General features: G+C 32.8%; 2 protein-coding genes across 3 annotated transcripts; both read right to left on the bottom strand.

Moving 5' to 3' along the window:
• Positions 1-139: 139 nt before the first annotated feature.
• LOC102803521 (tetraspanin-18-like) lies at positions 140-17,946 on the bottom strand. 2 transcript variants are annotated; one of them, XM_085500610.1, is made up of 8 exons: positions 17,814-17,899; positions 13,356-13,421; positions 7,303-7,393; positions 6,533-6,724; positions 5,643-5,816; positions 3,663-3,848; positions 2,895-2,978; positions 140-2,053 (listed from the first exon to the last, which is right to left on the bottom strand). In XM_085500610.1, exons 3-8 carry the CDS (start codon positions 7,366-7,368, stop codon positions 1,997-1,999), a joined length of 759 nt encoding a protein of 252 aa, XP_085356736.1. In that variant the 5' UTR covers positions 7,369-7,393; positions 13,356-13,421; positions 17,814-17,899; the 3' UTR covers positions 140-1,996. The 2 variants fall into 2 exon arrangements, with proteins under 2 accessions (XP_085356736.1, XP_006823920.3); XM_006823857.3 differs by lacking the exon at positions 13,356-13,421 and having other exon boundaries at positions 17,814-17,946.
• A 1,310-nt stretch (positions 17,947-19,256) lies between these two features.
• On the bottom strand, positions 19,257-27,715 carry LOC100374095 (tetraspanin-18-like). Its single transcript, XM_002740587.4, has 7 exons — positions 27,466-27,715; positions 24,136-24,220; positions 23,185-23,376; positions 22,779-22,952; positions 22,229-22,402; positions 21,491-21,574; positions 19,257-20,666 (listed from the first exon to the last, which is right to left on the bottom strand). The coding sequence occupies exons 2-7, from the start codon at positions 24,199-24,201 to the stop codon at positions 20,619-20,621; spliced, it is 738 nt and encodes a 245-aa protein (XP_002740633.2). The 5' UTR covers positions 24,202-24,220; positions 27,466-27,715; the 3' UTR covers positions 19,257-20,618.
• Between the last annotated feature and the right edge of the window lie 223 nt (positions 27,716-27,938).

The following is a 27,938-nucleotide window of genomic DNA, read 5'->3' as shown; positions in this document are numbered from 1 at the left end:
TTATCGCCACGTAATAAAAAGGTATGGTCACATTATGAATGGTAACACACAAGACCACATCACCACGGATACACTGGATGGCGTAGTGCAAAGCACCATGGGACTATGGACAAATCTACATGCATTCACAACAATGTAATTTACTATAGGTAACTTTTTTTTTCTTTAATTAGAAAATGTGTTTAAGAAAAACAATGTGATTAAAAGAAATACAACAGTTTGCATTGACTGATACACTCAAAGAGATTTGTGGGTAAATAGGGAAGAAAGCTCAGAAACATGGTAAATATAAAAAGCTTCAAACTTCTACATAAATACATTCTCAGAACACAAAAGCTTGCTTTTAATGGGAAAACTATGAGGTGGGATTTTCAATCTCAAAAGCATACAATATATGTATACTAGTAATTAAAAATAAAGTATTTTCACTTTACCATCTACCCCTATATTTAACAAGTTTTGGTATGATCATTTTATATTTCTTGCAGTATTCCATTTATATATATTTATACAATATTTTAAAAGCACAAATAGTAAAATACATTTTTTACTTAAAATCAGTTGAGGTTAATAACCTTTAATCAAAATGTAGTCATGTAATATTTTTGAATTTTTATAAAATTGTTTCTACGAAGCAGATTAAATCATATAGTGCAAAATTCTAGAAGTTTGTTCTCTTGAATCATGCAAATGACATCAGATGATAATTTGACAATTAACAAATACAAGACAAGTATACCAGTCATGTGACTGATTGTTAATTTAGACTATAAACTTATACCCCTTAATAAGATAAGTGCAAGAATCTAATGTGTGCTAAAGAAATTAAAAATATCTTTAAAATATGTTCAAAGATTCGGCAAGCATATACAAAATAATCCATAATTACTGAATTGGTCAATATAAGATGATCTGTTCCCTTGTGACAAATATACCAGCATACCAGTACCTTAGAAGCGCCACCGGTGGTAAGATTGAGAATTGTATAGAAGAGTATATTAGATCGACAGTCAACACTTTCAGTTAAAAGAATCAAAGCCAGACCAAGATAACATTTTTAGTTTTAAATATGTAAATGAGGGCAGTCTTCTCTGAAAAATTGTTCACATTTACTATCAAAATCAGTACAGTGTCTAAATTATTATGTTCAAGTGTGACATTTTTGCCAAAATTTTTTAGGATGCAATGAAAACAATTTGAGGTTGCAATAATTCAAAAAATATATGTCATTATATTCATTACATGTTTCCATTGTATACCATATACCATGTATTCAATATAGAGATGAAACTACGGAATACTGCAACTACAAAGTATTTCTTAAAAACTTTTTCATCTGTATGACTGAATTTGATGTATTGTTGTCACAGCAAAGACTTTCGAAATTTGACAAAAACAAATCCATTTGGGGGGTAGGGGGAGAGACTTAGTTGAATTTCAGCCGATCTCACAATCCCATTCTATTGTTGAATAGTGTTTATGGAATGTACTGTACGCATACCTCTAGCAAAATGAACTACTGCAATGAAAACAACTTTATATGCTATTAATCACAATTTTTGTACACTAGTTTAGATTTTTTACACCCTTGATACGGTGTTAGTATAAACTACAAATTAATAACTATAATTTATAAATGTACATCGATCAATATTTAAAACCTGGTCAGATAGTCTTTAATTATAGTGAAAGCTTGACCAAATGATTGATTTATATTAATTTTTTTTCTAATTGAACAAATATTCTTTTTTGAGAGGTTTAAAAATGGTACATCAAAGTCAAGATGTAACACATTGTTCAAAAATAAAAAAACAAAACAATTAAAATAAACCAATTCAGGCATAATAATCAACTTTTTGCAGTTTCATTCAACTTAGAAAAAACTACAGGAAAATTTATTTTATACCAGCTGGATATTTATAAAAAAATGTTTTTGAAGAATCTAATAAAAACACAATGTGTACGGTAGTAACCATGGCAACACCAATACAGGCATCTAGTCATCATCACCGATATTTCTACACAGGCAGATAGCAAAAATCATTCCAAACAGCTGTGAATGAAAGAAAAAAAAACGAAATGTATTAGTAATTCAAATGTTTAAATTTATGCATATAAAATATGGAACAAATGAATGCTCAACAACAGCTTAAATTCAGGAATCTGAAAAGTTAAATATTTCTCACAGCCTGGTTACTATTCTCTTACCGGTACTTTATTGGATCTTGCTCCCGCCCCGTATTACTGTAGAATACTTTATTTTCATTTGGAATTAATTTTTGGTATTTTCGCTGAAGGAATGATTCAGTGAAAATAAAATCCAGTGAATATACCTTCTTTCCTATATTTTACATTCAACTCATCAAAAATCGGTGAAAATAAATTCCATACAAAACACCCAAAAAGTCTTTTCAGCGAAAATTAATTCCAGTTAAAATAAAGTATTTTACATGCTGATCAACTGAATATGCTAATTTTTCAAAAATGGACGACTGTTATATGTCATCAACTGATAGTTACTATAGAGACAAAAGTGTGACCATCCCATTTTTGGTGAAGGTTGAATAAATTTACAAGATTAATAAGCGAAATCTAGAAAACATGTCCAGACTATTATAGAGAGAGACGAAAGACCCATGAAACAAGAGAAAGTTAACCAGGCTATATTTCCCAACACAGTTCACAATCTGTATTTGTTTTTCATCCAATGGTTTCAATGCACTTTCCTCAGTGTGTGAGCGCCCTGACTTTCGTGACAAACATGAAAAGTATGTGGTTGAGCGTACAATCTATGTCGCTTGGTGATGATATAATGCCAGATGTAATCGCTGTGTTTATCATTCACATCATTTACTTTTGTCTGAACTTAGCAACATGGTTGTAATACATCTTACCTGTAAGCAAGCCACTCCAATGCTGACACCCCCAAGTATGTATACATTATCATGGACCCAAGATTGGAACTGATTAATACAACCCTAAAAAAATTGACAAAAATATGTACAATAATTATAAATAACCAGATCTATTATTACACAAGTCATATTAATAAGTGTGATTAAATCCTAACCTTATTAACTATTAAGTCCTGATACAGGATATTGTGGTTTAATACTTTATTACAATACTAATGACTCATAGTGTCTTAGATATTGGATGAGGAGTTGATAAGCTGCAATATTATCATATACTATAAGACACCATCATTATGTATTATATGTTTATTCTGGAGAGATATCATAAATTTTCGCTTGTTTTTACATCTAAGACAGGTGTACAGTGAAATGCTATTGGCCCTATGGAACTGTGGAACATACAATATTGTTATCGCTCTACATTGAAAGACGCAGATGATGCAGTAGATGGATTGAAATATGTAATTGATTGATTTGTGTGCCATCTTTTTTCATTTGTTTATGCAATTTCAAATCAACATAATATCTCTCACAATACTGAAAATGTGTAATAAAATAACAATAGCATGTATTAGTGAACAATAAGGGTTGTACAACATTTTATACTAAAACTTATTAACCAACCAGTCCCTGTATAGGGTTGGGTTAAACAACTAACTAAACTACCGTATTACTTATTTATTTATCCTCTGCATAAAAATGTCACATTGTTAAATACTTAACCTTATTAACTAAACAGTGTCTTACCCGTGTGTTCATGTATTTTCCAGCCCAGTCTACATTTTCCATCTCGTAGCACTTTTCAGGATCAACTGGAGTTGCACTCTTGTAGTTAACAATCTTACAACAGGTCACAGGATAAGCCAACGGGCTTGACTCAAACCAAGATGTTTCCTGATAATCCTCATAACCATAGACACCACAGCATTCAAACTTTATATAAAAAAAATTAGTTGAAAATTTTCAATGAGCAGAGAGCACATATACCATGTTATTTCTCGTGTGTGACCAACTATTTTAAAATCTGAAGAAAAAACATTCCCTGTCATTTGATTTTAAAACACTCATAATGTAATACCGTTCATAGAACATCTGCAAGCAGGTTGATGAATATGTACTCTATGTGAGTACAACTCATCATAAAGTGATTTCCCATAATCTAGTATTGTACTGATAACTGAAGAGTTTCATTGATGTATATCCAGAATCCCAGAGTACACGTGTCAAGTACTTAATACTCAAGACACTGCATTCATAAATCTGAGCAAACCTTGATGTACATTCAACACACTCTTTGACTCCTTAGTTAATTCAGGTCTTATATTAACAGAACCTAGGTATGACCACTATGCAACAGAATTCTCACATTGCACAAATATCCCTTTTTAGTAACACAGTATGGTTTATTATTTAAAATGTATTCACTGTACATATATTCAGCAGCATTGGTTAATAAACAATTGTAAATACAAAGCTATGTTTTCAGAGCAAGTAATAATTAAGAAAGCCAGTATCAATAAGGAAGGTCGGCTCATAACCTTCAATGGAGAAGTAACAATAATTGTTCAATACCGGGTAGTAACACATTTGAACAAGTTTTACAAATTTTCTAATTATGAACTCTGATTGTAATTTTTCAATACAAAATGACTTCCAAGATAGGGTATAATGCTATGGAAATACCATGATTGAAATGGAAAATGGTCAAAATTGGAATTTTTTGTTTCTACGGTAATATTATTCCTTCATATCTGTAAATTTTCCTCGCTGACTTGGAATTAAAAAGTCTTGTCATCTCTCATATTTTAGTACGCCCTAATCGGAGGAGAGCTGGTCACATAGAATGGAATTGATAATATACCCCTCAGTTTATGTCGGCATTCCAATCTAATAATGTCTGCATGTACGACAATACTGAAAACACATAGTGCTGGCTACACAATTTGAATATGTAAACAAACAATGAAAATTGAGAAAATAACTGTTGAGCCAAGTTGCTGGATGATGTGCTTGCCACTGAGACCATGCAGATATGCCACATGATTAGTAAGTTAAACTTCTGAATTTGAGACGACAAACCTATTATTAACTAAATAATACAACTACTGTAGTATACTTTATTTTCACTTGGAATTTATTTTCGTTATTTTCGCTGAAGGAAAGATTCCGTGAAAATAAAATCCAGGGAATATACTTTTTTTCCTATATTTCACATTTAACTCATCAAAAATCAGTGAAAATAAATTCCATACAAAACGCCCAAAAAGCCTTTTCAGTGAAAATTAATTCCAGCGAAAATAAAGTATTCCACAGTATTTTTCTTATGTTATCACTGCGACAACTGCGAACTTTGTATATTGAACAGATTACATACTTCCTAGATTAGTTGTATTTATTTTGCAACTGAAGCAGAATTTGCATACGCCAATGTCTGACTTTAAATATTGTAGTAAAGACAAACAATGACTCAATGGGTCGGATTTTTATCAGTATAACTTTCAGATTTACTTTTTTGGCCAAGTTATTCAAAATTGAAAGTGATTTAACTAATTTTTACTGGCAATTTAACAAAACATGGATTAACAGACATGCAGACATATTTTTACTCAGACAACAACAATTTTGCTCGATTTGACGACCCAACAGGATCTACGAATGACACCTGTTTGAACTGATCAATAATCATAAACTTACAATCATGAATCACATAGCAATTTGAACACTTACAATAAGTTGTGCTTCATTCCATGCATCAGTGACATATTTCACATTACCATAATCTTCCATAAGAGTCTTGTTAGCTGAGGTTATAACATAGCTCTCAAGTTCAGCACCATAAATGGACGCTAAAATCCCAGCACTCAACTCCACAAGGAAAATAATCAGCAGAAATACAAAGTACTAGGAATGAATACAAATATGAGTATATCAATGTCATGGTTATCATTAACGTCTTGAATCTTAGTTTTCACCAAGTTTAAAGTAGGCCAAAAGTGCAATTTCTAAAAAATTACACATCCTGGTAAACTCAAAGAGAATTTCTTTTTTACACTTTATTCGCAATGCAAGCAATTGTTATTGAAATTCAAAAACAGTTAATCATGAAAAAACAAGTTACACATATAATAGTGAATCTTACTGCTGTTATACGGGAAACAAAAAGTACCAGGATGTGTGACCTTGTGGGGTCATGCGTATGAACTTATTATACATTTGCAACTTTTTGTCACAATTGTAAGTAAAAAAGCACTCATAATTGGTATGAAGCTATGAAATTAAGTATTCATTAGAAAAAAAATGTCCATATTAAAGCAGGAGGTCATCACCTACGTATGTGCTGGAATTGAGTCCCGAGCGACGATAACAACAAACGCTAAAAAAGCAAAGGCTCATGGGTGGACGCTTGTTTGTAAATAATGACACGCTATGGCCGCCTGACGCACGCGCGGGTGATGACTCGCTGCTTTAAGTAAACCGATATGATATTCTTATGTAAACAAAGCTATTCCATTTGAAGCCAATGTCATTGTTTTAATGTTTAAAATGCAAAAAAAAAGAAATATTTTGGTAAAGAATTTCTGATCATTAGTTTAAAAATCTTACTATTGAAAACTTACACATCCCAGAAGACACCTGCTTTCTTTAATGGCTCCACAACAACCACAGAAACCAACTGCAATAACAACCGCACCAGCGGCAATTAGCATATACGCAGAGTTTACCACCAACGGGTTATCCAGCACGCCGATGAACTTCTCACCATCCACTGTGATCCATATTCCTACACCACATAGGGCTATACCTGATAGCTATAATATATCAAACAAAAGGTTATGACCCAGAAAAAATAGAAAACAAATCAGGCAGATTATATTTTCATTTACTCTATCATGCACCAGTACAATATTTTATCTGCTCTATTAGTAGCACATGCGCTTATGTAAATGAGAGTGACTGTGAAATGAAATGTACCGGTAATGCGTTTCTGTGGTCAAATAAGGGTCATATTTTAATGATACACTAAATATATACTAAATACACTTATTGATGTATGTTTGCTTCAGATAGATAGTTAAGTTGATTGAGTAATATTTATTTTGTTGAAAATATTAGGACAATGAAGAGGTGTACACAAAAATCCTTGCAGGTGAACAACTGCTGTAAGGAATTGCGCCCTCTAGTGGAGAAATAACAATGTTCTTTCATGAAGAAAAACTAATATGTACAAAATTGGCATTGAACTGAGTGACATTGAAAATAATGAAAGAACAGCAACCTTAATTAATAAATGAATGAATATATGGAAATAAAGGTGATTGGATAACAGTGACTAAAATATAATATAGACAGCGCCCTCTATATTTAAAAAACAAATATGAAATCTTACCCAGAAAATGAAGTTGAAAATAAATAGGAGTGCTTTCATGCACTTTAGTCCGCAGCCTTCAACCATCTTGAACTGTGATCTTTGTTATTGCCTAGGGAATAAAACATATAAACAAAAATACAGTTGTTGTTGATAGACAGGCATAATCTGATGCACACAATGGCACATGGCTAGGCAGTATTGTTCCCAGGGATTGTAAACATATTGGTTTGACCATTCATTGATTAAAATATCATGAAACTTATGTTTTTTCATTTATGATACTTTCATACGGTAAATGAAAAAAATTCAGTTTGAAATGTCATGGAAAATGGTTAAAATGGTAATTTTATATTTTTCTAGTGAAATTATTCCTTCATATCTCAAAATATTGCTCGGTGACATGTATTTAAAATTTTTTATCCTCTTTCATATTCTAGTACGCCAAGCTGATTGGAGGAGAACTGCAGGGCCCCCCAAGTTTATGCAAATCATGCCACCATTCCACTCTAATGGTGTTTGCACGTAGGACACAGTACCATATGTTGCCTACAGAATTTGGATCAAATTTGGACATCAAACTTCAAAATTTTGAAAGCCAAATATGGACATGGTCAACAACAACTTATTACTATGATGATCAAAACAATACTTTCAATACAGATGCAGAAACCCACAACATGCAACACAAGCAGCGGACAAGATCGTGTTCGGCCTGATCGATAATACAACACAAATGAAGCACACAAACGTGCAACCAGGTTGGCAGATGACTGTACGACATCCAAAATATTCTTGTCAATAGACAAATTTTGTATAGTTACTTATTTGCTTAGCCCGTTGACCGCTGCGCTGCAATGCTTGCCGATGAGTCCACATGGACATTAAAATCAGCAAATGATTTTGACAAGTAAACTCCTGAATTCAAGATGACAAAATAATTATTAACTGTAAGCTGTGGGGTATATAAAGATTTGTTGGATGTAGTAATTATTCACTTCGGCTGCACCTCGGTAAATATATAATTGTTGGATCAGTGAGACAAATCTTTATATACCCCTCAGCTGCAGTTAATAATTTTGTAATATTTAATTTTGAATTCAGATCAAACTGCCTCAAGCAATAGAATTTACTAAGATGTTAGTTATCACCAACATAACAAAATTAATATGTAAATTGGACAGTAAAAGTGGCATTGGGGTAGAATGCTACTCACGCATATTTTACATTTGTGTATATTTTAGCATATATAACAGTAGCAAGTTTTTGTGTCAAAATCTGTCTACAATTATTCGTTTTAGTATATAGTCAACAGTAGGTGAACTTTTTTGGTTCAATGTCATTTTGATTTTTAAAAAAAATTATATGAATCAAATGCCATTTTAGCAAGGTTTTTCCATAGAAATGTTGTCAATTTTTTAATACTTGTCATCATCAAAAAGTACCCTGTAAGACTTGTATCTTTTTTCACCATATGTCACGAAGCAAAATTTTTAGATATTGATACATATCCATGCCATAAGAAACAATGGTAATATGCCCTAAAAAAGACAAAACATGCTATTATCACTGTATTTTATTGATTGTTTTTCTGTGATCTGAGTACTATGACAACATGTTTTATTTCATTTTCTTAATCTTTATAACATGATATATCAAATACGTAAAAATAAAGAAAATGACAATACTTTTTTTATTTGTACAGCATTCTATCTTAACTGATGGGAAGAACACGTACTGTGTACATTTTTTCAGTCAGGCATGTTAATAAAATCATACCAGTTAAACTTCATATGTACGACAGTTAGTGACTTGCATGTAGCGGTTGTTTACCCTCACATTTGCAACTTCACCATTGGGTTGGCCCTTACAATTGGGCAATGTTATGCAAGCTTCCTAATCAAGGATCCATTTATTTCATTATGTATAAAATAGGAAGCAAATCGACTTTGAAATTTTTAGATTTTTACGTAATAAATTAATCATCAATTTGTACATTTTTCCACAATGACTAAGGATTCTTAACAAAGTAAATCGAAAACTGTCAAATATAATTACCATATTAATAGTAATCATTTGTTTTTAAATTGGCTGTAATACTTATATAATCAATTTCATGTCTGCGTACTATTTCAAACTAACAGTAAATGCTAACAACTCAACATTTACAACCTGGAGGAGGTAGGGTTTTCTGAATAGGAGGGAGGGGGGGGGGGGTTATTTACTGTATATTTTAGCTGTTAAAAGCATTCTATAATGTTTGTAAAATTTACGGTCAAAATCTTCATTAAATCAGAATTTTACTTAATTGTTTGTAGAAAAAACAATACTGCACACATGTGTATCCGGATCAAAATACAAATAATAATACACAGTCGGTTGCATTACATGATGACGTAAGTTATTCATAAAATACAAAGCATCATATAATCATAGGATACCAGCTGTAGCTGTATGGGAGAGCTTCATCTATGTACGTCATATCCATACAAATAATATTTTGTTTGTTCATAAATAAATTATATTTATTGTACAATACAATTTAGTATTATGTTCTATGTGTCAATATTAATATGTATTTGATTTTTACAAAAATAATGACATTTTTTTTTTAAATCTTAAGACACAAATAAACTGACTAAATTGAAATTTATCAGAGTGAATAGTATCCTGGAGTAAAAATTCTTTTACTTTATATTAATTCTTTATCTAATCCATTACAGCAAGTATGAATGGTACAACAGTTTAAGTAATGTAAACAGCTTTATTAAATTTAAAAAACAATTTATTGCTAGGGAAAATTATGAAAATTTATAAAAAATGTGCATACTTGGTGAAATCAACAATTAACTAAATATATACTCTTCCAAACTGGCTGGTTATGATATATTGCATACAATTATTAATAGAACCAGATATAAAATATTTGACCTCAATATACAGGTATACAAAATTAGTTTCAATGTGTACTATAAAACCTTTTTAGATCTTGTAATTATCACATGAAAATTTGAGTCAAGTTTTCATTGATTAAATTCACCCACACACTGTGATAGCGATGATAAATAACACACGCAAACACACACGCACACACAGACATTGGAATGACAATACCTCCCTGTCTGTGCTTTATATATACACAGAAAATGAAAACTTGAAAATTAATGTATGATCATTTCCAAATATTTTCCAATGGTTATCTGCTTCAAAATAGATAGGGCAAACACAAAGCATTATTTCTCAAAAATGTTTATTGAGATAAGGTAAAAGATTGAAGAATTTCTGTTCATCAGCAAGCCAACTTTCATAGTTATATGGAATTATTACATACACGAGTTGATCATACAAATATACCCACATACATATTGATGCGTACATGTGTATATCAAAAATGACAAAATGATTATTCAATTTTGAAATCTCCTTTGAAAACTGCATGCCAGAATAAATAGACAATGATTGTCATTTCCATTGTGTTTATTGTTAGATCAGAAAATTATTTCTGTCATGCACGTGTGTATACAAGATTCATATCAACATCTACATTGGGTTAGGATGTCAAAAATATAATGGCTAAGATAATGTGCATGAACGGTTATCTAAGGCTATAAGTGCCCATTGGGGTGAAAATCTCAACAAAACACCATTGTATTCATTGTACATTTGAAAGATTTACTACATATATATTCATAAAGCTTACAAAATTTGGAATGAGCACTGACATATTGATTAAACCTGCAACATTCAGCCCATTTAAAAAAAAAAAAAATTGACCAGAAATTTTTTTTTTTATGCAAGGTCTGACTATATTCATTCTTTTTCACATAACAATCAATGTGAGCACATCCAGAGATGCTATTCTCGAATAAATATTTAAATTACTGACAAATTGATGACATGGGAACATTGACCAATGTTTTCACACTATATTCACACTGCTATCAACGAACAAAATATGTAAATTTATCTTTTATTTTTCATTTCATAGTTATGTAGTTATACAAAACGTTATTGCCACATACTGTTAGAAAATTATAATTCTAAAAATGCAATAAACTAGACTCCCACACATCTCACTGAAAAAAATTGAATTCAACCGACTGTAAAACGCTGTACGAACAGGTTCGATAGTGTTACAGATGTACTTGAATGTTTTTCTTATTTGCGTGTCAGGTTCATGTCGTATTTGAACATTTTTGTTCACATTGAACGCAGAAGTGCTATAGTACGTTATGGAAATAGAATCCCATCTCTGAGCACAAACGTGCGCCCAACGCAAACAATTTATTATTGCTATTTCTGGCTGCAAAAATATGTTATCTTTCATTAAATTATTTTTTCAAGCAGGAAAAAGATGTATACATAATAAGTTCATCCCAAGAATACCGCAAAGTATGCCTTCAGGCAGTACATGTACATATTTGATATGATCACTGTACTGCATTCGTGAATATATACGGAATAACCTCATTATTATATTGTATTCAATGCTTTTTCAGTTGTATGTGTATATATTATTTCTGATGGTTATAATTATATATAACCTATGGTTGAAAATTTTGTCTTGAAAAAGACATAAATTTATGTAACAAAAAACCTAAAAAATATTCACTATTCGCAATTGGTAAATAGTAATAACAGAATCCTAAATGCTGTCTAAGGACAATGAGTCGTTGGTTATGGTTGTTTTTATTACACATTCATTCACTTGTTAATCTGTTTTATGAAACACCACCTGTTTTGATGCATTAAGGAGACATATTGGGATAGTAAACTGTCAAAGTGTTAATATTTAATTCAAATATCGTTTTTGGTAAATATTTCAGTTTTGAGTGTTTCACTTTCATGTCTACAGTGTGTGGAAAGTGCTTGAATAATTACGAAACATTCACTGCAGAAATTTCGCACTGATAATGTGGCACTAAATATTATCAGCAATTCAACTTTTTTTATAAAATTAGGAAATATTTTGTAAAGATTTTGATTGAAAATTTGTAATTTTTTATGAAAATGTCAGTTACAACCAGATAAAATCATGAAATATTCTAAGTGGCACTAAAGTCACAAAATTGAGGAGAATTCCAAGTTCAATCTGAATCTCCAAACAAATAAAACATAGTGAGGAACAAATCAGTTGGTATCCCTGAATAATTATCAACCAGTAGTTTATTTTTAAAATGTAATTCAAGTGTCACGGTAGCATGCAGGTGGGGTGACCTCTGACCTCTGTCAGTAGTTTCATAGTTTATAATAAGCTTGTAAATTAACTTTACAAATATTGCTCTTGTATTTGTTGACCTTATTATAACAAAAATTTCAAATATTTGATTGGAAATCCGGTTTGTAGATAATTGGGGGATGTCATCAGATGAAGCAATTTGCATAATTGCACTTGTGTTCCTGAAATGTGTAAATTGTGGAATTTCAATCAAAACAGCAGAGTAAACATATTATGTTAATTAACTGTGTATTAACAAAAATTATAAAAAAATTAATTAACAAAAGGACTGAAAATTTGTAGAGTTTAGATCAATTTGTATGTTTTGTGTTTTGAGATTCTAAATATTAAAAAGAGAAAAATTCTGAAATAACCAGACTGAGTGACACAGAAGTATTGCAAATTTCTACCGCTTGAAAAACATTTAAATCCATGAAATAAAAATGAATAAATTTATAATCAAAAGCAAACCAGAAAGATTACCATATTATTAGATTGTCTACACACATTTATAGAATTTAGAGTCATAATTTATTTATTATGCTATTCATTTTTCTTTCCAATCATAGCAATTTATAGATCTTTTATGCATTGTGGATATACAAATATAAAAAATAACCACAAAGATATTCCAATACTCTAATTAGTAGCACATAACGAAGACAATAATGAGCATCTTCTAATCAATGTGAAAAGCATGAGCCTTTAAACGTAATTAGATGAAGTTCAGACAATTGGTCTACGGGATAGTTACCGTACCACAGGATTTGACTGTAAAAGGCATTATTTTAGTGTGATGCATGAGTGATTTTCTATTATTCATTTGTTTTTATTAGGGTATTTTTTTATTACTCACTTTTTTATTTATTTTCATTGAATTTCTTTTTGGCTCATCTTAAGTCGAAGAACAGTAATGGCAAGTCTTAAAAAAAAACAGTTTCTATATTAGCATGTATTTATGACATCATGAATTTTCGAATGTTTTACCCACTTTCAAATGGTAAGAAAAGAAATAATTTGGCTAAACGTAATATTATACTATAGCAGTGCCACAGAATGCAGACTTGTCAAATTAACAATTTGGCTAAAGTTATTTTAACCTAGTAAGGTGGGTCTTGCAAATATGTGGTGTGTATTTTAAAGTACGTATATATGTACAGTATATGTCTTAGATTCTTATTCAAGTTCGATAGTAAAAGTAGCAGGCATTACCTTAAACATACACAGTCATTCATCGTTACATGTACCGCACCTTAAATGACAATGCTAAGATTGAAATGCAAATGCTTGAAATCGTTTGTGGTGCCATAGGTATCTGAAGAATTTTTGCAATACAGCCCACCACTTTGATGCGTGGACAGATACAATGTATCGGTAGATTATACAATTAAAAAAACCTGTTGATTCAACCACTTTCATATGATTCTCCTGACACAAATCGATTTAGTTTCTTTTCAAATATTAGATAAATTAAAGCAGATATTCCAGAATAAGCAGATATAATCAGATTGCATTCGAACAATTTTAAATTTATGAGAGGACTGTTTAATGTGGGTAAAAGTATCGTGTATGTTAATAATGTGTTATGTCGTTATTGATGTGTTATTGCATTCCATTGTTGGAAACCCTGGTTTAAGACCCATCCCTTCGACCTCAAAACATTTGTTTCTGGTTCTCAGATTTAAAAAAAAGGTACAGCCTTAGCTATGCATTGCATTTCTTCCTCCATTTTTACAACCATATTACATGATAGTATAAGCATAACAGTGTGAACTGTCTTGGCTGCAATGTGGATCCTGAAAGAACTGTATCAAGTTGTTTCTTTAAATGCTCATGATTTTATAACTTAATATATTGTCCACCATTTTTTTTTGGTGGTGACAGTGACACGAGATATAAAAATAGTATTATATAATTCTCAATATCATTATTATTTTGTTTTTCAGTTATTTCAATAATGAATTGAATAATATTCCAATAAAACGAGCCAAAATACACTTCCAAATAAAAAAGCAAAAATTGTTTTCTCTTGAGCTGTGACCGTAACATAAAAAAATCCTTCATTTTAAATTATATATCTTGTCTTTCAATTAACACAATAACTCAGCGTGTCAGTTTATTATTATTTCTCAATTCAAAGAATATTCTCTCTGCTGTTTTATTGCTATTCCATCCACTGTATATGCTTGGTATACAATACATAACTGGGAATACTGTACCATATGGTTTAGCTTTCTCATAATTACCCCATTAAGTGATAAAAAGCTGTAAGCAAGGAATCCAATCCATTCATCCACATATATATATATATATATATATATAGTAGGTCAACATCTTTCAGTTTATGACATGCTACATATACTTCTAAGTGGTAAAATTGTGACTTCACACTTCCTCAATTTATACAATTGTACATGTTTTTATACTACGATGTTATACACATGACAAAAAACAAATAAAAAGCAGTATTGAGTGGGCCAAAACATCCATCCAATTTAATATTTGTTTCTAAGATGTGGTAAAAATGTCTTCTATCGTATCTCAAAAAGGTCTTTAACATACAATGCATCATACTGAAGAATACCTATATTTTTCATGGATTATTCAGATCAATATATTGAATATAAAATAATACATGGATTTGTATTGAAATTATTCTCAAATTGATAACTTTCTGCAATTTCTTATTCAGTTTTTATCTAAAATTTACTGGGAAAATGACAATTAAAAAATTGATTTTTAGTCGATCAATGTTGTATTGATTGACTTATTATTATAGTCAAATTTATGATAGTATTCAGTTTCATAATTTTAAATATAACTAAATGTTGTAATGCGAAATTAAATATTTGTGTTTTGGTATATTTGAGGGCATTTACATGGACAGTATATTATAATCAGATGAGCGTTACAGACATAACCGTCACTATAACTTCTTAGTCTAATCAAATTTCTGTCGCTACAGAATTGGTTTGCCCTGCAAATTTAAGCTGATTATAAATTGACAACAATAACATACATCAGTGGCAATCCTATAAGAACACAAAGCACTGTGTGTTGTAGACATGTGTTCTTTATGACATGCATAATTACATTTACTGCAACATTCTGTAAGAATATAGGTTTATTAAATCATTGATCCAAATCATAATTAACCTGAGAGTGACATTATGTAAACATTTTTAGACTAAAATTTCCATTCAACATTTTTTTGAATCAATAATTGCATAATTTCAAATGTGTTACAGATTTTGATTACAACTTAAAAAAAAATAAGGGGTAAATTTTGCAGGTTCATTCAGTTTTATGCTATGACAAATGCAGGTCAAAGTTCAAAGTACACAGCAGAAAAATCTGCAAGAAATAAAAGTATGAGTAATTAAATAAAAATGTTTCAGAGAAGTAGTAAATAATTGTTTAAACATTTATAAAAAGCACTCTGCAAGATGTTATGATACATTGAAAAGCGAAAGTAAAAGTGCATACACACATGGATTTGTTGAGACCTTTGCTAACGCCCAATTCACTCTTATTATGCGGTGGCCATTGCTGACTATTTGCATATTTGCATATATCTGCAGCAAATCATACATATTGTATCATTAAAGAGGACCCAAAATGGACAAATGAATGTGATTGGAACACAAAATAAGTCCGGAATTCCAAACACATGATGAGAGCGAATACAGATCACGGTGTCATCATTTAATAAAAAAATTACAGATTTAATCACTATCTGGGAAATCCTGGCAGAATTACAATCCGTGTAGTACAAATAGTAATATGTATCATTGCTGCATTTTTTATGCAAAGTGAAGAATTTTTTTTTCTAAAATTGACTTATTTCTAGCAATTTAAACTTCTAGTAAAATATTATATGGTAAATATAATAAGATAATCGTGTAGGTTAATATGCACACCAACAGACAACATATGTAAATAAAACAGGGATAAATCACAGTCTTAGGACAACTGAAGGGGCCTTTAATTAAGAGTTAATTACTATATATGTATTTTAAACCAGTCAGTTACAAAATAACACAACAGAATGTGAATTACCATCAAACGTAAATGATGATAAAATTAATAAAAAAACAGTCAACATTGGAAAAATGTTTCTTTACTGTCTCAGTGTTCAAAGAAAGTAAATATTTATGCTAAAACACTTATCGAACAAATTAGTACATTCTATTTTTCAAAAAAATCTCTTTACAGTCATTACATTACTGGTTAATGCCATGCTCTGAGCCAAGCTGATTGTGTGAAATACAACAATAAAAATTGACATACTATGGTGGGTGACTGAATAATAGGTGTAAATATATCATGGGTGTTTACTACATTGACTGGTCACATGATCAGGATTCCATTGTTTAGAAAGTTGTTGCTGGAAATGAATTGTGCATGATTAAATATAACCCTTGAATGCAAAATTGGAAAATATTCAATGTACATTGTTATTATTTTAGCTTCAATATATGCTTGGTGATACCATAGACCTTAAAATGGTCTATGGTGATACATGTTCGTGAGTTCACTGCTCTGTTGAGGACAAAAATAACGTACTTTATCTAGAATGTTTATTGCTTTCAGGCTTTCACTAAAAGGAAATTTTGAAAGCAATTGAATCACGTCTGTATTTCTATATGAAAAAAATGAGGCATATTACATGGGATATTAATATATAGGGAACTTCAGTATGTGTTGTGAATAGCTAATACGTCGAAGACGTGTAATTATATCTGTAGTTCCGTTACGCTAAACAAATCAGTGAAAGTAAACATGGCTGATATACTGGTTTGAATGTACACGTATTGACGCAGTTCTACAGTAGTAGGACACCTGTGGGTCAATGTGGCACGGTTTATTTATCAGTACGAATTTATTTGTTTAAATGTTTATTATTTTTTCCTGCACTGGTCAAAGAAATTGAGATTAATTGAAAGACACGTTCAGTGTTTTTATTTTTACTCCATTCTATAAACGAGTTGTGTATGTAATGTATACCAACGATTTAGTCTTATCATTTACAATGTACAATTAACATAACGTACAGTTGTGTCCCGGGTAGAGTCGGGAGAGAGACACGTGTATAAGAGATCACATTTCTTAACGTACCGTGGGCCTGTGTTACCAAATCGATCGTGTTGTGACACTCCCAAGACAAACATGCCATCAAACAACAAATATGTGGTAAACAACGAAGAGACAACCCCCACTAACAACACAAAATAACTGAACTCGTCGAAATTAACAACATTCCGTGTTCCCACCTGGCATACATTTTGACAAATCAGAAACAATGTTCACTTACCTTCACCTGTACGGAGACCAGTCAGATGGGGCACTGCTACGTTACGCACCGATGTCCGCTGGGGTGTGGTCAGCTATTTCAGGCCAAGGTGGGAAAATGTGTACCGGCGGGTCGAAACACTTTCACATGCAAATCGGCAAGCTATTGTTAGTACAATTTGCATAACAATAATAGAGAGCTCCATTAGAGTCTTGTTGTCGCAGCCGCTGGTGGGGGCATATAATGTAAAATGACTAATTTTCACTGGTTTAAATTTCACTGATTTAGCATTTCAGGCATATTCAGTGGGTTTTAAACTCACGGTTTTATCATTTAGATAATGTGTTCTATGCTAAATTTTACATAATCACTGGGTTTTAATTTAGCGCATTTTCCAGTCAGTGTAATAAGCAAAATTAAAACCCAGTGAATAATTAACCACTTCACCGTACACGAAGTCATTTGATGGCTTACAATCCAAATAATCGGAGATAAAGATTTTCTCAATATGCGCCGATGAAAAAAGATATGAATAAAATATAGTAAAAAAAATAGTATTGATATAATTAATTAAATGTTTAAAACACACACGTAAGTGACGCCAGAGTTTTTAATTACACATGGAAGTCAAATTAAAACTCATTATTTTAGTGAACTTACCATAAATATATTTACTTTTTTGAAAAGTTGTGAGTTCAAGAGAAAATCATTATCATAAAAAGTATTCCCGAACTCAACAGAGCAGTTTTGAAAACGGATTCCATCCAAGTTGCACATCCCTAACAATTGGGGGCGCTCCACATAATTCACTTTCACACCGACAACTGCACTGAATGTCCCCCTTTTAAAGCGCGGTGGTCGTCGCGCAGAGCGTGTTCGAATTTCATGTAAATAAACAATGTATTTTACACGCGTTGTGTACGTCGCTATAAGTCCCATATCGAACAGGACGCGGCGCGACGACCACCGCCCTTTAATTTATAAAATACAGCCAAGTACTCCATTAGTTCAAGTTGAAGCCAATGACAGCTAATTTACGATTCTCTGGTCACCGCGCGACTAATCTATACCCCATGACAGCGCGGCTTTTACAACGAACTTGAAAAAAGAAATAAACAACATGATGAAAGTCCAGCTTCCCATTGATTGGGGGGGGGGGGCAAGGGGGGGTAGCTGGTACAGGTTACAAGAAATAATTACGGCATTGACGTTTTTACAGGAAATAAAATGAAAGTTCCATTTACAATATATAAAAAATAGTTTTTTACACTTCACAGATAAAGCAAATTCCTAAATTATATTTTACGTTTTTATAATATTTTTGATAATTTGAGTTTACGAATCAAAATTGGAAATTACTACGTTTAATTTGGAAAATGTTTTATACGCTTACAAAAATTAATATCTTTGTACAAATTACAGACGAATAAAATAGCTGATTACATTTCACACCTTGCCTATGTCTACGAATTTACGTTTTTTTTTATTTATTTAAATTACATTATTACGAAAATAAAAACAATTGGTTACAGCTTACGTAAATACCCCTTGCCGACCCTCATTGATAATAAACGCATTATCGACAACTACGAACTTCATATAGATATCAGTTGTATTTAATAACTCTGACACAATCATTTTAATATAACATATAATTATTCATTAAACAAAACAAATAAGAATATAGTACAATCACTGAGATATTAATTTGTGGACTAATGAAAAACCAACACGACAGGAAATCCGTCAAGACAAAATAAGCAATAATTTACAAAAATAATAAGGTGCCCATTCCATAAAAATGCAAAAAATGGAATTATACCTGTACTTATAAAATGGAACATACTGTAAAACCTTATATTTCCACTGTCATTTAATTTCACTATTTGGATATTCACTAGGTTTATGCTCGAGATTATGGCAGGGAAATAACGAGTTCTATTGGTGTTTATATGTTCACGGATTTTACCCATAAGCTAAAATAAAACTAAGAGAATAATTAATGCATCTATAGTACTAATGAATGTGTTCGACGTATTATTTTCAGTTTAACGACGCAGTCCTACAACACACAACCTCTGGTGGTCTGATCTTTGAAAGCCCTTGACATATGGCGCCAATGTGATCAAGGGACGTACGAAGAGATGGTCAAGTTAGCTGAATACATATCTGCGACAGAGAGTGTGTACTAAGTACTATGCTGGGCCATATAATATAGTAATAAAGCGATTCATTATATAATAAAAAAATATTATCGAATTGTATATAATTGTATATATATTGTATATAGGAAAAATGGAACCAATACGGGTCATTTGTAGGTAATTTGTGCTTCGTGGTCAACCTCCAGTCGGCGAATCAATGCGGGTTTTATGACCTAACAGTTATTTATTTATATTGTTGGTGTATTGTTACATGTATCATGTGTAAGTATTGGTTACAAGCCTGTAGCGCATAATGATATTTGTAAAGTACTGAATACTGTCATCATTGATGGCTATGAATCGGAAATACACGATAATCAGCAAAGAACGGAGATTTCATACTTCAGTCTTCGCTTTCAGGATACTACAACTTACAGTTAATTTGTAAATAACAATGCGAGCAATATTAAACAAAACGAAACCATAAATCGATGTCTACACAAAGAATTAAATAAATGAAAAGTTATCAAGGTGAAGTGATCAATGCACACTACAGGACTGGTGAATCGTCCAGGTCATCTAATTTGCATATACAAGTAGTTACGTCATTCGAAGGGACGAGGGTCACAGCATAAAATACAAAATGGGTGGTGTAGTCAGATACTAGTAGAGATGATTGTCTTTACTCAATGGCACAGCACAAACAGTAACCAGCAATTACACCAATCAACTACAGAAAGTCAGAGAAAATAAAAAAAAAATTATTAGGAATAATTTACTTTATGATGAAGATGTGTCATACAAGTCCGCAATCGTATGCAACTTTTGAGATAGAGGGCAATGTGTTGACCAAACAGACATTCGTAAAAAGGGAACCTCCCACCTTTAAACACAATTACTTCAACCATAATGTTTCTGAACTACACACAATGTATTTTACTCCAAGTCGTGCTCGTCCACTCTTCCTATCGGGAGGTGTAGACAATGGATAAACAGACCACATGAACGTAAAAAAAAAGAATGACTTGTGTTGCCAGTTGAATGCATGCGAAGACTGAAATATTAAAATATACATGAAATATGACACGGGAAGAATTGTGTTCATTTGCATCTATTAGTCTTTGCTTTCACATGCCCAATAATATTGCTATTAGACTGCGTTCTATTTTGGTAATTTCGTTAATTTTAAGGCCAGGTATAAACGAGAAAACAGATGAATCATTAGCAAAAGTAACAAATCTAATAGACGACATGCGGGTTTAGCTATCACGTGGAATGTTTGTCCGACTACGTCATACAATCTATAGCCTCGTTCGTAACCTGTCGCCCAATAAGCGGCGACTGAACAATTGCATCATTGTGTGGCATAGCTAGTAAACATTTGATTTCAACATCGCGATAGTCTGAACAAGTTGTATTCATTTGGATCATTTGTTTGTATGTTTGGAATGACGTTAATAATAGATCACGTGACCGATTGCGAACGAGCCTACAATTTGATGACATAATCAGACACGCTGGATTAATTACTGATATCAAGGTACACATGTATACCTGTAGTGCCGCCACTCCAACAGCGATGCCAGCAGCTATGTATACGTTGTTTGTCACAAAGTCTTTCAGTGCGGTCACACAACCCTGCAGGAAATGAAGTCACGATTAATTAAAATCGCTGATTATTTCGACGATAATTAGTGAATGGAATGTACTAGTATTTTGTAGTTTGATCCAATTTTGCTATATTTTTTCTGATTTTTTTTTCAGATAAAATAGACTCAAATAATTTTCCAAAAAAACATAGATTGCTCAGTTCCAAAAACATAGATTGACAAACTTAGAAATATTTAGCATAAATCCTTATTCTTTCACGATAATTTTAAAGATTTTATTGTTTTATCTAAAATCATGCATTCTATTTTAATATATTTTTTTGTCTTCTAACTATCAATCTTATGTAAATGGTGTAAAGAACAGAACAGTTCGTCCCATCATATGCTAGGGCTTGGTGTTCAAGCAAGTTTGAAACGTACTTCGATAAAACTGTTACTATAATACAAACAAGTGCAAAGATTTCGGGCACTTGTTTCTTGAAAAAACGGCATGAATCAACAACGAAAAGCATGATAAAAAAGACCTTCAATTTTGCTCGAACTTCCCTAAATAACTGAAAATATATCACGATGAAACCACGTAGCCTACACGATTACGATTCACCGTTCACCGAGCCTGAAAACACGAATGAAGTGGGCGTGGTTCGTTAGTGAATAATTGTTTATATATTATATAGAATACCTCGCCATTGAAGTAGTCTGGGTTTTCGTCATGGCATAAGGTTAGATTGATGTATTTCGCGGATTCTAGGCTTTCTGTCGTACAACAGCTATCGGGGAAGCCCTGGTCTATGTGTTCATTTGCCCACGCCGTGTATTCGTAATCATCAGGTCCATTGATGCCACAACACTTCCCCTACAAGAACATTTGAATATTATGATGAAGATTACACACATGACAGTAGTACTAGTAGTAGTAGTATTGATAGTTAATATATCATGTAAGGTACTATATTAGGGAAGTACCTTACAAGATATATAAAAATTATCATAACCTGTCTAATATAATTGTTTTCCCGACCACATTTGCGATACTTTTTGTATTGTGAATGTTTCTGCTAGCAGTTGTAACATTTTTACATGTGGAACATAGTTATATTTTCTGGATTATCTCGAAAATGCCTAAAATAAAACGAATAAGTTCACCATCGTCAATTGATTCGATAAGACGCTCAGTGCGTTTAGCAACACGAATTGTAAAACACTACAAATGTAAAAATACTTTCACTTACCAAACGTTGAATTGTATCCCACGAATCCGTCACTGCCTTTTGTTCTCCATACATGACGAGCGTAGAGTTTGCAGCCTCTAGAATGTGAGCTTCGATGTCGGAAAGGCCGAAGTAAAATATCATTCCCGCCAATGCTATTTCAGCCAGCAACATCAGCATGACCAAACACGTGTACTGTATTTTAATAATAGAGCATATATTATACTATAGTAGGAGGTACTCCACAGCTGAAGTATCGATTGATTATTTGTCTCCAATAAAACCCCAATTTATTTATTTATTTATTTATTTATTTATTTATTTATTTATTTATTTATTTATTTATTTATTTATTTATTTATTTATTTATTTATTTACCGAGCACACACACCGTATACAATCTAGACTACGTTCATATTAAACTCACCATGATCAACATTGCTTTTTTTTCCATTATTGCTCCACAGCATCCGAGAAAAGCCACTACCGTCACAACAGCTCCGACACCAATTAAAAGATACACCGCACTCTGTAAAAACGCATTGTCTAGTACTTCTAGGTATGCCGGGAAATCCAATAAGATCCACACACCCAGTGCCACCATGGCCATTCCACATAACTATGCGGGTGAATCAAACAGAAGATACAAATAATCGCACGAGTTAAAGTGTGTTGTGATTGTAACCACCACAGTCGTGCGCATCTTTTAACGAGTTACGTCATTCCATTAGTGTGGTCTTTTCACGATTCCGTTGTAGTAAGGGCGGTGTTTACAAGATTCCGTTGTAGTACAGTGTGGCGTTCACACGATTTCTTGATAGTGGGTGTGGCGTTTACAAGATTTCTTGCTAGTAAGTGTGGCATTTACACGATTTCTTGGTAGTGAGTGTGGCGTTTACAAGATGCATGTTTACTAAGTGTGCGTTTTAAACAAACATTTATACTACGTGCGATGCTTCAGTGATTTCTTTGTACTAATGTGGCGTTTACAAGATTATTGTACTACAAGATCCCTTTGTACTAATTGCACCATTTACAAGATTCATGCGTACTTTGTATAACGGTTCACTAATACAGATACAGGCATAATACAGGTATACAGATAAAGAGACAAATGTGGATTTACAGAAATAATCGAATGACGTAAATAATAGATCACGTGACCAAGAGTGGAAATAGTTAAAAGGACATGGATCTTGTAGTCTCTACTGCACAGTAAATGCTTACACTTGGATTGATCAATCAGTTTTATCTCTCAACTCAATATAAACTAAGCTTTAATCTATAGATTTCCGTTGAACTCTGAATACAACATCATATACGAGGACTTTGCAATGCGTATATCAACATGTGTCAATAAATATAAGTACTAACTCACCCAAAAAATAAAATTGAGTAAAAACAACATATATTTTATGCATTTTGGAGTTTTTTCGGATTCCATCTTCGTCTTTTCCGTTTCTCTGGAAATAAAACATTACATTAATGAAGTAAAGAGAAGACACAAATCAGTACTTTAATTGTTATCTGATTTTTTGATAATACTCCATGTAGCTGCATTTTGTGATTACCGAACAGCGCCACCACATGGCTGAATTCACAGTAGGGTACAACACCACGGATGAACCCTTCTTATACACACATATGCGCCAATTCCTTTCTGTCAATACTTGGTTGATAGTTGAACGTAAAATCACACCTGACATATATGACACGCCATCAATTTTGTACATACAATGATACTCGCATGCAAAATTGCATCGGTGAATCTAGCCTGACACGATCGCGTGAGTTGCGCCTTACGCGGTGCTCCAAACCACAGTCCCTCTATCCCTGTAGAGGGCCTGTGTCCAAACCAAACAAAAGCCAAGTGGTGTCTGCTCGACTGGCGAGGGCTCCACTCACGCCTACATGTCAGGCCACCGTGAAGTTTGACATTTTGATAACATTTATTTGAAGGCCATACATTTCAATTGTTTACTGAAAAAAGAAAAACCCTGACAATTTTCAAAATTATCGACCATTTACGGTTTTAACGAATGTCAGCCACCATATAAAATCAGAATTCACTCGGACGTAGTTTCACGCGGGAGCTTACTAAGTATTGCTGCCAGTGGCCATATAAAGTTAGAGTTGGGATTTCTCTGACAAATTTGCACAGTGTTTGCTTAAATAACGACGTCATTGAGAATGTGAATCGTCGTGACACCCTTGGTACTTAATGTGAAGTGTCGTTAACAGCCAATTCGTTTACATTGCCCCTACCACTTCCTACCAGTCACTTTCAGAACAATAAAAAGTTCTTTCATTTTCAATTTGTGTAATACGTTTATGTAAACCCTGTGACACATAGCAAACATTTAATGTTGTAGAAGCATATGGTGTAATCAGGAAACTATTCGATGTATCATAAACCATGGAAGGTACTAACGTTAGTACCTTCCATGCATAGACCAAAGAATACTGTAGTTTCTACTTTTTTTGCATAAACTGTATACATGTAGTGTGTGAGTTCACATAATGCCGTCTGGCAATCCCATTACAACTTGAACATTTCGGGCACCACTCGCCATTAATCCTGTTTTCATTCCTATTTGTAACTTTAAATGAATAGTTGATGATATTGAATAATGGGCATTTCGTTTGCTGTACTTGTGCATTGCTTTAGACAGCGTTGAGGTTTTCGATCTAAAATGTAGAGAACACTTCCAGTGTTGTGTTGGTGTTTTATGCTTCACTGCCAATGTCAGTGATCACGTGATTCATTTTGATAGAACGTATATATACGTTATTGGTTAGACGTTGTCCGACTTTTCCACATTTTGTTTCTTTTAAAACTTCACGATGGTCAAATATGATTAGTTAGTTATTATAATTTATATATATATATTGACAACTCACCCCCTCTTTTAACTAGTTACATACATAGAAACGTTGTTTGAATCATCTGCATGGAATTAATCGAAAAATGTGTGAATGGTCGGAAGACTCAAATATATTTTTTTAGTATATTGGACAACGTATTAGTCATATGTTGGGCGTTGGTTGAGCATGGCACGCTATAAAGTCATAAGTGTCACGAGGATATTAGTTTTACGGTCACTTTTACCACGCTGCCGTTGTTAGTGACTCAACGACATTGAAAGGGTGCGGTCACACTCTCGCAAAAATCAGCAAATGTGTACACCCATAAATGACACCAGCCAGAATGGGAAATGACAAACTGCATATACAAAAGTTACTGGAACATAATTACAGAATGCCAGCATGACTAAAAGAGTTATCACGTGTGACGAAACTCACGTCAATGCCTGGAGTCATAACAACTGAAGTCAGTATACCAACGCGGGCTCATAGGTCTTGTTACGCGCAGGTGCGACCCGTAATAAACACTATCGAGATATACGTGCGTATCATAAATCCTTGCGATCAAACTTAAAATAAAAACAAATTATTTTATGATGTTATGTTTAACCTATACACCCGTATAGTGTTTGTATACACTCACTCTTTGCATAATCAGCATAAGTTTTTATCAACAACCAGAAGTGTCTAAAGTTTTTTCAGCGAAATCGTGAAGCAAAACATGATTACAACATGTTGACATGATTGATGTCGATTACGTGTCTTACGTACGTGTTATGCGCAAGCAAACAGAGCAACAAACACGAAACTTGGTATGCGCAAATATATATAGAAATTAGAATTTTGTAAAAAATTCGAGCAATAAATTAAAATAAATTGAAATTCACACACGCGTTATACGGTAAAGCGGTCAAGGTTCTCCAGTCGTTATTGATATATTATTTATACCTAATGACACTTGTCACGTTGACGCAGTAGTGTTATGTACATGGTGGCATATGACAAATAAAAATATACCGTACGGTCGCAGCAATTACGATTAATAGACACTCCTGTTTTTGGAGGTGCGACCAGCGAGCATATTAACACATGTTAGTTATACAACTAGCTTTAATTTGAATATTTGAGACATACTAGACCAACTTCGGTGGACTTAATAAGAAACAATCGACCCCTCAAAAATAATCGAACATATTTGTATAATACGATGTTCAAATTCCCGCCTAAAAAATGACACCGAAAGTTCAAATTATACCGCGTTTTGCTTTAATATGTGTACAATAATATTATGAAGGTATAATAAAGACACCCAGAGCGGTGTGTTCATTTTTTTTGTCAATACGTACTGTCATTGCACTGGTACGTTTATGTATGTACGTGTCTTGAAACTAGTAAGTCCGATTCAGTTATAAAATCCCCATTTTTGAAAAATAATGCGTGACTTTTATTTCGTGAAAATGTGCCCGTTCTCAAGAAATTAGATGCCCTGAAGTAACGTTCCCGTTTGTATAATCCAATAGCGGTTGTAAAACTCTCCCGTGCAGTTTCTTAACAGTCATAAATCGATAAGGAAATTGGACAAGGAAGTAACAACCTGAAATGTGAGAACATTCTATGTTTCTGAAAGAGCCGTATGACAATTCAACTGGTAGACACCCAACACAACACGTATGAAATTCCAGAAATGTCGCTTTCATTGTTTTTTTGTTTTTTGTTGGTTTGGCATTTTGAGTGTTGCCATGGCGTTTACGGTCAAAGTTACGGTCTTTGTCTATCATACATTTTGTTGGGACTTTCTAACTAGGTGTTCTACCGTATACGATGTACTAGGAGTTTGACTTACCAGATATTCAGAAATAATAATCTCAAATGAACAAGTCAGTAAACTGTGTCTCGGAACTTGGTACAGGTACAGCTGCCTGGAGTCACGTTGGTGTAACTTTTACTGTAATGAACCGTGGCGTGAGGTCAGTTGGCAAGTCCTGACTTATAAGTGACGTCACTCGATAACTCTAGTTAATGATTTACGTTCACCAAACGTCTAGCAACGCTGTTTACGGTGTTTACTTCAGTTTCAATGACTTTTACTGTAATGAACCGTGGCGTGAGGTCAGTTGGCAAGTCTTGACGTATAAGTGACGTCACTCGATAACTCTAGTTAATGATTTACGTTCACCAAACGTCTAGCAACACTGTTTACTTTCAATGACTATGTGTACCACGGTAAACTGTTCTTTTTTTAAAAACTCAAGACATTTGTGATTGTTTTTCATGTGAGCTTTTGACATCAGTCCATTCCACTATATGTCAACAAAT

This window comes from Saccoglossus kowalevskii, chromosome 1 (genome assembly GCF_978046115.1).
Source record: "Saccoglossus kowalevskii chromosome 1, keSacKowa6.1, whole genome shotgun sequence".
Taxonomy (NCBI): domain Eukaryota; kingdom Metazoa; phylum Hemichordata; class Enteropneusta; family Harrimaniidae; genus Saccoglossus; species Saccoglossus kowalevskii.
The sequence above is the reverse complement of the archived record's forward strand: the minus strand, read 5'-3'. Positions and strand labels throughout refer to the sequence as shown.